The 14,569-nt window shown below is 47.4% G+C and overlaps 1 protein-coding gene across 1 annotated transcript in view; it reads right to left on the reverse strand.

Annotated features, from left to right (window-relative positions):
- TBC1D8 (TBC1 domain family member 8) overlaps positions 1–14,569 on the reverse strand; it is a 124,750-nt gene that overhangs the window by 58,562 nt on the left and 51,619 nt on the right. Inside the window, exons 6-7 of the mRNA XM_006166643.1 lie at positions 8,451–8,569; positions 3,559–3,787 (exon numbers count right to left, since the gene is read on the reverse strand). Coding sequence (XP_006166705.1) covers positions 3,559–3,787; positions 8,451–8,569 — 348 coding nt within the window. The remainder of the gene's footprint in view (positions 1–3,558; positions 3,788–8,450; positions 8,570–14,569) is intronic.

The following is a 14,569-nucleotide window of genomic DNA, read 5'->3' on the forward strand; positions in this document are numbered from 1 at the left end:
ACAGCCATGGAGGCAGCCGGTAAGAGGCAGAGGCACCTACAGGAATTCCAAACAGCTGGACACCAGCTAAACCTACCGCAGACCCTGACAGAGCAGACCTAGATAGACAGAGGAGCAGCCCGTGTTGCCCCGCAGCAGGGCAGTGCCCGGGCTGTGCAGCAGCGGTGGATTTGTTTCTTTCATGTTTTAAAATAGGATTTAAAAACTCACGTGAAGTTTTTTTATTTCTTCTTTCTTTTTTTGGTTGTTTTTTTATTTTTACCTTTTTTCTTTTTTTTACATTCTGAAAAAGACCTGTTATGTATGAGTTATTTTGGGGATAAATTTTACAGGCCTCCAAAGGAGGATATAGGATCTGTACAGACTTATTGGTCAATTTAAGAAAAATATGAGAAACTACTAGAAATTTATGAGCAGAGGAGTGACATGATTTGACTTTGCTATAGGGCATGTGTGCTTACCAGAGAGACAGAGATAGAGAAATGTGAGTGCATGAACTTAAAAAAAAAAACTATACAAATAAAACTCACTCTAAAACAGTACCTTTTGACTATTTTACTATGTGGAAATAAACATGCCTGTTGTCCATAGAAATTTTTCCTGTATGACTTTCCTAGAGACCTGAAGAAGCCTCCTCATAAATAAAAAATAAAAATAAAGAAGCTAACGCTCTCGCTAACGCTAACACTATCGCTAACGCTAACACTATCGCAAACGCTATCACTATCGCAAACGCTATGGCTATTGCAAACGCAAAACGCTATAGCTAACGCTAAAGCTATCGCGAACGCTATCACTATCGCAAATGCTATCGCTAACACTAACGCAAACGCTATCGCTATAGCAAACGGTAGCGCTGACGCTAACGTTAATGCTAACGCTATCAAAGCGCTAACGCTACCAAAGTGCAAACGCTAACGCTAGTGCTAACGCTAACGTAAACACCACTAACGTAAACACCACTAACGTAAACACTAACGCTAGTGCTAACGCAAACGCAGGGCTGAATTGAGAAGGATTACGTGACTAGTGTGCTGGGCATTTGCTTTTCAACAATTTGAATAGCTGACATGTAAATATTTTCTCAAAAATATTTAAAACCATACAGTTTCTGCTGTTATAGAGTCACGCTCTATGATAAAGATTGAAAGATTGGAGGACATAAAAGTGATTAAAATAGTTACAGACGCAGGAGACCATGTGGAAGAAGGGTGGGAGAAGGAAAGATTACAAGGAAGGAAATCAGGGAGAAAAAATAGAGAGGTAAATTATCTTTATAAACCAAATTATGTATAGTGATCAAATGTTTTTAAAAAATTAATAATAATCATTAAAAATTTTTTAAAAGCAACTTAAATGATAAACTTTATCATTATTAGGAATTTTTTTTTTCCCCAAATGTTCTTGGGACCAGTAGATGGCATAGTGGTTAAGGTGCTGGACTCCCACATGGCGGACTATGATTCGAGTCCCAGACCTGGCAGCTTGCTTTCTTCCCCCACCCCTCACCCCGTTTCTCTCTGGTGAGTAGGCTTACCCTGTAGCAATTTTTTTAAAAATAAATAAATAAAACTAAATAATTCTTTGGGGAAAAATGTTCTCATCCTAATGCAGTTAAGTTTAGTGACAGTGTCAGAAAATATTCATTTTCCTCTCGAATACAGTAGGGAATGATTAAAATTTCATTTCTACCATTTCTTCCCATTTATTATACTTTGCAATACTGTTTTCAGTGTTTTACACATTTTAAAAGGCCACAGTTCTACAGCACACTTGAGAATAAGCTTCTCCAGCTATTTCTAGTTGTTTTCACATAAAAGCCTCTTCCACACACCTACACACCCTCCACTTCCAACATCAACTTCCATTTCTTGAGCGTCTGCTTGGTGTAGAGCCCCACATATCAGGAACTTGTTCAAACAGGGGAGATCCACATGCTAACGAGTGTGTGACCACCACCTTGATGGACCCAGCCCAGGAACACACAGGTACGAATTCTCTGGGCCTAGGGAAACCTTCCTGGAGCTGATGAAATGCAAATTGAGTTTGAAGGATGACCCGGAGTTTGCAGACCAACTAAGTGTGAGAAATGGAAAAGAGAGGCAGGGTGATCACTTTGCACTGCATTTCAAAGGGAAGAAAAGCAAGGATGGCTGAGATCAGGTCAGAGCAAGTCCCAAGTGTGGGGGAAGGCTGTGCAAACAGGGTGGACGTCCTACACAGGAGACTGTGGCTGGCGAGGCGGAGACAGGAGGGAACAGCTCGTGCAGGAAGACGCTGTGGCAGGCATGAAGGAGGAGCCCCCCATACTGGCCCACTTGAAGTAGAAAAGCCAAAAGAAAAAAGTTATTGGAAAAAAGAGAAAGATGTAAGAGCTGGCTCTATAGCCTAGTGGTAAAGGAAGCTGGATCACACATGGCCAACTGCAGTTTGAATCCCAGCTCCGGTGGCTTGAAAAACACAGCAGGTGTGTGTATGTGTCCAAAACTGCGATGGGATGGAAAAATGGAAGAAAAAGGATTGTGGCTTGGCCGTCTGCCCCACTCCGGCAGTCAGTCCATCTCTCTGTTGAGCGCATGTGCCATCTGGCAATTAAAAAAATAAAAGTTTTAAAAAGAAGATAGCTATAGAGAGTATATAGATAGATAAAGATCAGTACAGATAGATATAAACAAGGTAGACATGACATATACATTACATCTACATAAACTATATGATACTTGGTTCTGGAAGAAGTGTCCGTGGAATGACTGTTTAAACACATGAAACAATCGATGCTGGTGACTTTTCCTTTCCACCTCGAAATCCCACCACCGAGGACTCACTCTGTCGCTGGACGAAGGTGTGAGGAGGGAACTGGTGCCTGCACCCCGAGTGGACTGAAGGGGAGAATTTCTCTTCCATTTTACTTAATTATTTTAATTTTTAAAACTGCGCTGGTCAGGGAAAGACAGCAAAATGGGGGGGGGTGGAGCACCCCTCGAGGAGGCGTGGTCCTGCCCCCGTCCCTTTTCCATTTCTCTATCCGGTTGGGATTTGGGGCACCACCCACACGTGCCCAGTGCATCTCTTCGGCTGCCCTAGTTGGGACTCAAACCAAGGTGGCCATGTTGGATTCGGCTCCTTAACATCTAAGCCATGGGGTCGGCCCAGAAACTCCCTTCTAGAAGCCGCTGCACACGCACCCACTCCTCCACAGCAGCAGCGCCCTCAGGGCTGGGAATGTTTACATGGGCCCCGAGTACTCTGGGACTCCCTGGCTGTGGTCTAGGACAGTGTTTCCAAAGCCATCTCCAGTAGCAAAATCCCTTCAGTAGCTTCACGAAGTGAGGGGCACAGAATGCTTCTTGAAGCCGCGGAAGGAACGCCTGCACAAAGTCAGCGCCGGCAGCAGTGGCACATCCAGGGAGTGAGATCACCCCTCCTTCCAACCCCTTATTTCACTCTGTCGTCCCACTCTTCCCTCGGATGGCTTTTCCCAGGAGCATCTCTGGGCACCTGTCGCCTGTGAAGAAGAACCAGACAGCTCCCGCCGCACCGAGCCCCAGCCCCACTTACGCTCTTTGCCCAGGAAGAAGGAATAGAAGCAGAGGTGATTGATGCTGAGGTACAGCCAGCCCTGGCGGGGCACCCTGCCCTTCCAGCAGCAGCAGGAGTAGTAGGTGACCAGCTTCTCGGCCTCGGGGAAGCTGAACCTGGCCTCGAACTTCACCAGGGCTTCTCGGAACTTCTCGGGCTCCTCCTCCTGCTCCGCCAGCCTGCTGCTGGTCTCCTCTGCGATCAGAGCCTGACACAGAGAAATGACGTCCCTTGTTCAATGTGCAGGCCAGGGCAGGGGAGGGGGAGAGGGGCAGGGGAGGAAGGACGGGCGAGGTCAGGCCCCCCCCAGGGCCGTGCTGCTTCGGTAGGACACACTGAGGGGGCTTGGCCGCATGGCCCATCTGCGCCCAGAAATGCCATAGCAGAAACCAAAGTACAACGAAGTAAGAAAACTCGTGAGTTTCTGGCTCAGCCACTCTCCACCCAGGAGACTGTGAATCATTTGACTTTTATATTTTTATTTATTTTTATTTGCCAAAGAGCATGTGTGCTCACAAGAGAGAGATGGAGAGAGAGAAAGCATCCCCAGTGGAGCGTGACCATGCCACCATCCCTCCTCCAGCTCTCCAGCCTGTGGGATTTAAGGGGCTCATGCACACACCAGCATGTTTTTTAAGCCACTGGGGTCATGATTTGAGCCAAGTGGTCAGCCATGTGGGACCCAGCTCTTTAACCGCTAGGCCATGTCTGGCTCCAAACCATCTGACTTTTGTTTGTTTGTTTGTTTAAAGAGATTTTTGCTATTAGGGTGTGTGCATTTGCCAGACAGAGAGGCGGAAAGCGAGAAATCACCATCCCACCAATGGGGTAGCCATGCTGCAATCCCTTCTCCATTCTCTTCTCAGAACTTTGGACCCTCACGCACACACATGCGTGAGCGCGCACATACACACACACACACCTGGCATGAGTTTTGAGCTAACAAGTCCGGGACTCATCGGAGTCAGCACCTTAACCACCACACCACCTGCTGGACCCCAAACCATTTGACATCTAAGGTCCAGTTCTTAAACAAATCATTATTTCACAAGTGCCCGCGTTCTTCCCTATAGGGACAGGAGGCTTGACGACTGGCTCTGGGCCTATGAAGTCACTGCGTCAGTCCTAAAAGATTTACTCCCAAGTGTAAGTGAGAAACAAGTCTTCTTAAGAAAACTGAGTATCTTCCTCCTTGGGTTCAAAAATACTGGCACAAAGGTAACAGCTGGGCCAAACAGCAGCATGAAGGCAGGGTGTGTAGCTCTGTGAGGCTGACCCACGTCAGAAGCTTGCAGGTTCACATCGAGAACCCTCCCTGAACACACTGGGCACACACGCACCCATGATCTGGGCTGGCTGACGCCGAGGGTAGTCACGCCATGAGGACCCTGCTGAGGTACTTGTCATGGAAGAAATGCTGCCTGCCCATGTGACAACATCGAATGCACTTCATTGCCACTCTGTGCCCTTAGTCTTCAGTGGGAAGGTCCCAAGGTCACAGTGCCTCCCAAGCACGTGGGTCCCTGGAGAGAGGAGAGGAAGCAAAGCCCCCAGCTCTGCAAGTGTGTTAGCAACAGCCAGCACTGAGCGTCCTCCGGGGAGTGGGAGGGAAGTGCAGTGCTGCCCAGTCCTAGGGTCGTACACAAAGCCAACTGAGACCTTCCGATGTGTTCTCATTCTGCCTTGTGATGAGAGTCAGACGGTTCTCGCATCTGCTAGTTACGAAACCATGGTTCTACGACTCAGTTTCCTTACCTGTAAAAATACAACCAGTCTCACCGGGCTGTTCAGAGATGAAGTGATTTGCTGCGTAAAGTGCATAGAACACCGCTTTGAGCATTCGGTGTGCCCAGCAGGGCCAGCTCTATAGCCTAGTGCTTAAGGGACCCAGATCACACACTGTTGACTACGGTCTGAATCCCGGCCCTGGTGGTTTGAAGATCATGCCAGGTGCGTGTGTGTGTGCGTGTGTGTGTTTGTGTGTGTGTGTGTATGTGTGCACTTGAAATCCTGACGGGATAGAGAAATGAAGGCAAAGGGATTGTGGTGTAACACACCTCCTCAGGGGTTGCTTTGTCCCTATCTCTCTCTCTCTGTGTCTCTTTCTCTCTCTGGCAAGCAAACACATTGTCTGACAATTTAAAAATACTGTCCAGTAAATCAGTAATCCTTATTATGGTTACTTTTAAGTTTGTTTATCTCTTTCATTAGCAAGAGAGAGACAGACAGAGAGACGGCACCTCCAACAAGGTCCTGATGCCGCTGTCCACCCCACCCTCAGAAAGCCCCAGGTCAGGAGCACACAAGCCCAGCATCCTCAGGGATGTCCCTGAACACAGACCAGAACTCCACATGGGTCAGCCTCACAGAGCAACGCGTTTTGTTTTAAGTGTTATGCCAGCACCCAGCCCCACCACGATTACTGCGAAGTTGTGTCTCACCACTATTCCTGCGAAGTTGCAGACCAGACAAAGCTAGCGAGGACCACAGGTAAAGCTCACATTCTCCACCTCGAGAGAACAGGAGCTGCCACTCAAGCCCAGGAAGAGTCCTGGCTTGGATGAGCACAATGACCTACTGGCTGGGGACCCACAGCTGCAGAGAACTAAACAGAAGGTCCATGGAGAGTTTCATCCAGTTTCAAGGATTCTGGATCAACCTGGATCTTCCAGATCTTCCAGAATGACTCTCCATGGAGGTGGCCAGCCTCAACTGGAAGTTCTGATACAGCCCTATCACGGAGTTGTACGTACAGTCCAGAGATGCCCAGGGGAGTTTAATTCAAGCCTATTTCTCAGCATCATGTCCTACTCTGATTAGAACACGGGAACCCACAGATGGCATGATGCTTATGCCACCGGACTATCACACAGTTGACCGCAGTTCGAGTCCTGGATCTGGTGACTTAGAACTCATGCCGGGCATGTGTGTGTGTGCATGTCCAAAGTCCCAAGAGGAGAATGGAGAAGGGATTGCAGCATGGCCATCCCCCCCCAGGGGGTGATTTCTCACTTTCTGTCTCTCTGTCTCTCCAATGAGCACAAATGAATCACAGTACATCCGACAAGGAGGGACACTCCGTGAGCAGGGACTTCTGTTCTGCTCCACTGAATCCCTGCTGTGACACACAGCACAGGGAGACATTGGGGTGAGTGAGTGGGGAAAATACCCAGGAAGAGGATTTCTCAGCCCCAGAGAGACCTGACCCAAGGGACAGAGCCGCCGCTGGTCAGAGCAGGACAAGAAGAGACCCATGAGCTGGAAGTGTTTCCCCACAGTCCAGGCCACCCCCCAACCCCACAAGCTTGGGGTAACAGCAGTAGGACATCAGCCAACCTCCTCAGGAAGCCTTTTGCTTTTTTTTTTTTTTTTTATGATAAACAGCATATGCAGGAGACAGAGGAAGAGCAAGACAGAGCAGCACTGTCCACAGGGGCTGGTCACACCCAATCCTCTCTCCAGCCCTCTAGCTCCTTAGGATTCCAGGCCCCCGAGCGTGCACCCACACGTGGGCACCATGTGTCTTCAGCCAGTCCAGGGTCTGAACCTGCAGTCGGCCATGCGCGCTCCCGCATGGCGGTCCAAAACCCTGTGGACTGCGCCGCCTAGGCTGGGCCGGCCTATGCTTCTTCTCCTGATCCTGCAAGGATTTCCAAAGGAAATGAGGACTTCCACTTTGCTCCTCTACAATGGAAAATTCACTCTGGCACCGTCTACTGCAAGCCTAGATGGAAACTTAAGTGTTTTATAGAAAACAAACAGAATCAATGGTCTGGGATGTTGACCCTGAGGGAGGCAGACTGTACCCGAGGCTAATGCGCTGAAGTGTCTCATGAGAGAGTTCTGTTTAGACGGAGAAACCATCTCTCCCTGCCCGATAGGGCCTTCACACCAATTATCCACCATATTACTGCGACGAGCCCCGTTATGTAAGACTAACATGCGGGAGGTTATCAACAGAGAGCACCCAAAATAATCCTCTCTTGCCGATTCAAAATTGAATTGGCTTTAATTCTACTTAATTTACATAGTTTAAGAATAAACATCCACTTTTAGCAGGAAGAAAGTGCTTGGTCCAACAAAATAGACTGACAAGCTGTCACAGCTGCAAAAAGTGGGGAATGACTTCTTTAAGGAGTCCGATAATGCGCTGCTCTGCAAAAGCATACATTTCAGCACTATGGTTTTTCTCCCGAGACGAAAAGGGGCCCTCAGTTCTGTACAGAATAATAAACACAAAGGCTGAGAACCAAGTCTCTTCTTTTTCATGTCAGGTACATTTTGGGGGGCTGACTCTGCAAAGTTTGAGAGAGGTGGCAAGTGAAACTCACACGGCTTTATAGAATAAGTGCCAGAAAGTTCCATGACAGGAGAGAACACTGCTGGCATGCTGCAGTGCTCAAATGTTGTGAGCGAGGGGCCAGCAGGTGGCACGGTGGCTAAGGCACTGGGCTCCCACGTGGCCAACCACAGTCTGAGTCCTGGATCTGGTGGCTTGCTTTCTCACTTTCTCTCTCTTTCTCTGTCTCTCTGTCTCTAGCTCATGAGTGCATGTGCCCTATAGCAAATTAAAAACTAATAATAAATAAAATTAAATAATTTCCCCCCCCAAAAAAAGTCATAAGTGGGCTGGAAGGTGGCGCGGTGTTAACACAGCGCTACATGATGCGAAACTGGCGGGGAAGGTCCCGGTTCACATCCAGGGTCCTCCCTGTACACACTCACGCTGGCTGAGGCTGAACAGGGACTGCGCCAGGAAGACCTTGCTGAGGGCACCTCTCAATCTGTCTCTTGCAGAGGAAATAAACTTTTTTTCCCTAATGCTGTAAGGATGGGAAGATGGGGAGAAATATTAGGATCGAGGGACCTACCTTTACCTTCCCTTTGACAAAACTGGCAATGTCATCTTTATTATCAAAGACAGACAGAGTGTGGAGGAGGTTTTGTTCCAGCCAGTCCCAGTGCTGGTTGATTTCCTCCAACGTCGCACCTGGATTAGAACAGAAACACACAGACATTAACAAATGAGACAAAAGCAATTTCCAGAACATAGATTCACTTCCCAAGTATCATGTGGCCCCATGTCTGTATTATCGAACCACCCTGGCCTCTCGCACCCTGGGCTCCCTCGCGACAGCAAGGACCTGTGACACCCATCTCACTGCCTTATGGAGGGGCCAGCTGACCATGCAAGTTACCCTAAGACCGTTCTCTGTCCATCCTGGCCAATCCCTAATGCACGGGACACCCCCACACACACACACCATTTGTACTTATATAACTGAGCCAGGACAAAATAAGCCCCAAGGGCTAGACCAGTTCTGGACAGCCTCTCACAGCTTCCCCTCTGAGAACGAGTCCCTCCAGAGGCACTAAATTCAAGTTCACAAGGAAAGAGCCTCTTGGGAAGGCGCGGCTGACTGCCCAGGTGTTACCACTTGTAACTGGCATCATTACGCTCAGCAACAGCCCAGGAGTGGACGTGTTTGCAGATCCACACTTCACTTAATTTACAGTATCTCTTCAAAACATATATACAAAGAGGTATTAGAATACATGTTACAGCAAAACACAAAAGCATTACAGCTTATGTAGTAAGTTAGCTTCTTCCCAAGGCAACTAAAAGCTCTCAGCAACTCCGTTACAGGAAAGCGTAGTGGTTTAGTCATCCATATTCCTTCTCCAGGAGCCTCCTGGCCTCTCCACTGGACCATAGGTGCTGGACCGAGGGACCACAACCCCCCCGCTGCTGGCAAAGGGCCTGCCACGTAGCTGCTCAGCTCAGTCCTGGACAAGAAAAGCTCACGTGCAGCAGGGATGACTAGGAAAACCAGATTTCCAGAGGGAGCAGGAGATACCCAAACCCTTAAGAAATCAAGGGCTATCAGGAAAACAACTGTGCAAAATAATCTAGCCAGTGAGAGAGGCGTAATGCCGTGAGGCCACACCCCACTCACACGACAGCCACACGTGCCTGTGGTTACAGGGACCCTTGCTCTCTGTCTGGCGGTGTGTTCTCCCCGGAGCACAAACGCCTGTGAGGATCTTCCACCTACCCCATGCAAGACGGTGCCAGGGGACCCACCCTGCACCCGTGGCTCTGGGCTCTGTGGGTATGAGGAAAATCTGTACGAGCACTGCTATTCTGAGGGGCAGCTCGGGGAAGAATAAAGAGAAGCACCTACCAGAATACTTCATAAAAAAATGAGTTAAAAACAACGACACTTGGGCCAGCCAGGGGCACGATGGTTAAGGTGACTGGATTGCATTGATCTGTAATGAAGACTGAAGGAGGAAGTGGAGCCTCGAATACAGTCCAAGGTCATATCACAACTGAAGGGCAGCCTGGGATATGAACTGACTCTCCGCAACCTTGAGACGCCCTGGGGTCCTCCCAGAAGAAGCTACATTTGCATCTTCAGACTCATTTCCATCCTCCTTAGCTCCATGACTGGGCACGGCTAGACACTAAGGGCTACCTTGTGCTGGCACCTGGGACAAGCTCGCTCCCTGTAATCCCATCTACACAGATACATCTTCCTGTATGCTATGGAATAGGCTTTCCCTCACCTGCTATTGAAGCCAACACATTGAACTGGTAACAGCTACCTGATAACTTTAGACACCCAGGAATAAAATTATAATCAGCAGGTGGCGTGGAGGTTAAGGTGGCCGGATGCCACATGGCTAACCACAGTTCGAGTCATGGGCCCCGAAGCTTGAAAATCATGCCATGTGTGTGTGCAAAAATCCCAAGAGGAGACTGGAGGAAAAGGGACTGTGGAGTGGTCATCCCCCCTCGAGGGGCGGGGGGAGGTGACCTCTCTCTCTCTCTCTCTGGCAAGTGCCTGTGCCCACCAGCAAAACTTAAATAAATAAATAAATAAATAAATAAATAGTTGAATAATTATAGGAGCCCTGACACCGTGTATCACCATGTGGTTAAGACTAAGCCATCAAAACTAGGCTTTTATTCTTTCAAACATCTCCCATGTACTGGGAACCAACTTAGGGTAGAGAAAGAATCCTCAAACAAAATCAGAACCACATCTTGAAAGAGAAAATAAACCTCATTAGGAATCCACCCCGAGCTGCAGTTAGTTTTATTACCTTCTCCCTGCTCCTGAACATCAGACATAGCTGCTCGCCTCTCCCAGCAAAGACAATCAATATGATGAAACTTTTCCACCCCACTGCCTTCCATTTCCTACAGAAGTTGCCAAGTGGCAGGGAAACTTTCCAAGCTATAATTTCCTCTGCAGGGAAGTCTTATGATGGGCTTCCCAAATACCATAAATCAATGCAAGCTGACTGCACATCCATGACCCCGAAGGATGAGAAAGGAAAGTAACTCAACATATGTCACACGCCACAGCTCTAGGATGACACGACAGCAATGTTTTTCCAATTACACGAAGCAGCCCATCTGAAAATAGCTTAAACACACACACACACGCACACGCACACACGGAAGCAGAATAGAAAATAAAATACACTCCACTTTGTAAGGGAGCTACTGACTTGTGAAATACATGTTAGAGCTAAGCACACACACATATTTCTGTCTGTAGGTCATGGTCAAAAAAGTTTGCAGTCCACTGCATTATAGAAGACAAGTGGTGAGAGGGTAAAGGAGAAAAAATAAGAAAGCAAGAATCGACCATCCATTGCAGAAGCAGGAGGATGAAAAGCCTGCAAGCAGACCCAGTGCTATACAGTGAGCCCACTGGCTCCTGCAGGGCTTCCAAAGCCAAGACAGAGGGGAACTGTTGTTACAGCTGTTAGCCTGGTTTTGGTCTCCCCAAAATTCATATGAGGAAGCTCTAACCCCCAATGCGACTGGGTCTAGAGATTTTTAAAAAATTATTTATTGCGATGTTCAAGCCACCAGGACTGGAACTTGGTTGGCCATGTAGGATCCTAGAGCCTTATAAATACCACCCCACCCGCTGGCCCCAAGATGGGGCTTTTAAGAAGGTAAAGTTAAATGAGGCCATTAGAGTGCATGCCTAATCCCTTTTGGGATTTTGGGCATCCACACACACGCACCTGGCGTGTTTGTCAGGCTGCTGAGTCTGGGACTTAAGCCATGGTCAGCCATGTAGGATCCAGTTAACCACCATGCCACCTGCTGGCCCTTCTTTTCTTTGTTTACATTTATTTATTTCATGAAAAAGAGAGAGAGAGAAGCACCCTCAACAGGGTCTCTTGCCACAATCCACCTCCTACTCCTCCCTGGAGCCAGGGTCATGGGCACCTGCATGCACCTGGTGTGGACAGGTCAACCCAGGAACCGAACCCAGATCCTTGATGTGGCTTCCAACATTACAAAACAGTGCCCTGCCATTGTGCCACTGCAGGTGAAGAAGTAAAGACAAGCTGAAGGCTGGCTCCTCTGACTCCGAAGGCTTCTTCTGCCATGACATCACCATGGGTGGGGAGCTCCCCCCAGCAGCTGAGTCACACTGAAGCTCACACACAATATTTATTCCCCTAGGTTTTCCCCAGAGGTACTTTCAGGAAATAAAACAAGCATCTCATTGTCTTTACCTACAGCTTCTGCACGAACACAGCCACAAATGGCGTGATCTAAACTTCGGTTTTAAAAAGCAACTGCTTCTCTCTGCACAAGAAATAGCATGCCGCAGAATTAAGTGCCTCCTCCAGCCACCTAAGGGCTCGTTTACAGAGCAATGGGTACTCGGTGGGCACAGTTCAGATCTGTTCCTTTGAAATGGCAAAACGTTTCTCTACAAACCAAACACTGTCTACTGTCTAAATGCCTGGACTAAAAACCACACAGATGGCAAAAGTTCCAGTTACAAGTCTAACTGTCACAGGAGCAGATGGTGGCACGGCAGTAACGCAATGCTCAGCAAGGCTGACCCACATGGGAGGGTTCCAGGGTCACGTCTGAAAATCTGCGTGCATGCCCATAATCTGTGGCAGGCCAGGGCTGCCATAGCATCAAGACCTTGTGGAGGTGCCCTCTCTGTCTTCTTCTTTCTCTCTAACTCACGGAAGAAAGAAAGGGATGAGCATTTTCTTCCTTTCTTTTTATTTATTTATTTAGTTAGTTAATTTTTGCTATACGGCATGTACATGTCACCAGAGGCAGATAAAGACAGACAGAAAGTAAAAAATCAGCCCCCAGGGGTACGGCTATGCCGCAATCCCTTCTCCTCCATTCTCCTTTTAGGATTTTGGGTACGCACACACACATGTCTGGCATGTTTTTCGAGATGCCAGGTCAGGAAATCAAGCTGCTCAGTTGGGAGAAGGGACTGTGGCATGCCACCCCCCAGCGGAGTGATTTCTCACTTTCCCTCTCCCTGTCCCTCCTCAGTGAGTGCACATGCTCTATGGCAAAAACCTTTAAAAAAAAAAAAAAAAGTATTTACAGTGAGTGGAAAGCAAACTCAATCTCTCTGACATCGAAAGTAAAATAAATTTTTAAATTTATAATTAATAATCATTAAAATGCCCTTGAATTAGTACTTCTTAGACACACTTCTCAGAAACAGGCAGAATTATGAGGGGGTCTTCAAAACATTCTTGGGAAATGGCATTATGCATGGAAGTCATTCTTTTTTTGCACCAAAATAAATTTGCACTTGAACTCCACTTTCCCATAAACTTTCTGAAGTCCTCTTACAGAAGTAAAGATGCAGAAAATTTCACCTGTAACTACTTGAAAAATATCATTCGATAAAAAAAATCCAAAAAGACACAGAATCAGTAGGCAAGGACATAAAATAGTGATTGTAAGTTTACTCCATATGTTCAAGTAGAGAAAGACCTGAGCCTGGTGAAAAGCTAAATGGAAGATTAAAAAAAAAAAAAAAAAAAGGACACAAACTTTCAGAGATCAAAAATATATGAAAAGTATATTGAAATGCAACACATGAGGAAATACATGAAAAATATCTGAGATAAGAAATGTACTAGATGAGACTAAAAGTACAGTAGAAGACAAAATTCCTGTTTCGGTCACACACACATAGGAAGGTGCCCAGTGTGAGTTTCAAGCTGCCAGGTCTGGGACTTGAACCACAGTTGGCCATGTCCAGCACCTTAACCACCACACCACCTGTTGGCCCCAATAGCTTAAAGTATGATGAAAACGAAAATACAAAGAACCAAGAATCCCAGAAAAAGCTCAAGCAGAAAAAGCATAAAGAAATCACAGCAATAAACACCATAATCAAACTGGTGAAAACCAGTGATACAGAGAAAAGGCATAATATTTACATAGGAACAAAGATAAGAACGACAGAAGACTTCTTATCAGGAATAATGTGAGCCAAAATATATGAAGTGATAGCTTAAAAATACTGAAAGAGGACCCAAACGGTGGGACAGTAGTAGATGGCAATGCTCTGCTAGGCTGGTCCACAGAGAAGGTCTGGGTTCACATGGAGACCTTGAGCATACCAGGCATGCACAGGCCCATGGTCTGGGGCTGGCTGCAGCTGGGAGTGGATCGTGGCATCAAAAACCTGTGGGGGTGCTGTCTCTCCGTCTCCCTCTCCTGGTAGAATTGAAAAATTAAGGGCTCGCTTCAGCACACAGTGATTAAGTGCTGTACGTGGATGAATGAGAAACCGGCCAGCCAATAGCCTGGTGGTTAAAGCAGCTGGATCCCACACAGCCCACCATGTGGTTCAACTCCCAGACTGGAAGCTTGGGAAACACACTGGGCACATGTGTGTGCATGCCCAAAATCCTGAGAGGAGAACAGAAAAGAAGGGATTGTAGCATGGCCATCCCACCTGGGGAGTGATTTCCCTTACCCTCCCTGTCTCTCTCTGGCATGTACATGTACCTATAGCAAAAAAAAAAAAAAGAAAGAAAGAAAGAAAGGAAATCAAGCAAGTAGCAGAAATTGTTTCTGAAAACAGCCCTTAAGCATGAAAGATGCTTAACTTGCTCCCTTTTGGCCAGAGCCGCCATCTTCCAGTAATTAACCAAATGACGAACACAAAGGGAA

Source organism: Tupaia chinensis, unplaced genomic scaffold (assembly GCF_000334495.1).
Source record: "Tupaia chinensis unplaced genomic scaffold, TupChi_1.0 Scaffold144276_1, whole genome shotgun sequence".
NCBI lineage: Eukaryota > Metazoa > Chordata > Mammalia > Scandentia > Tupaiidae > Tupaia > Tupaia belangeri.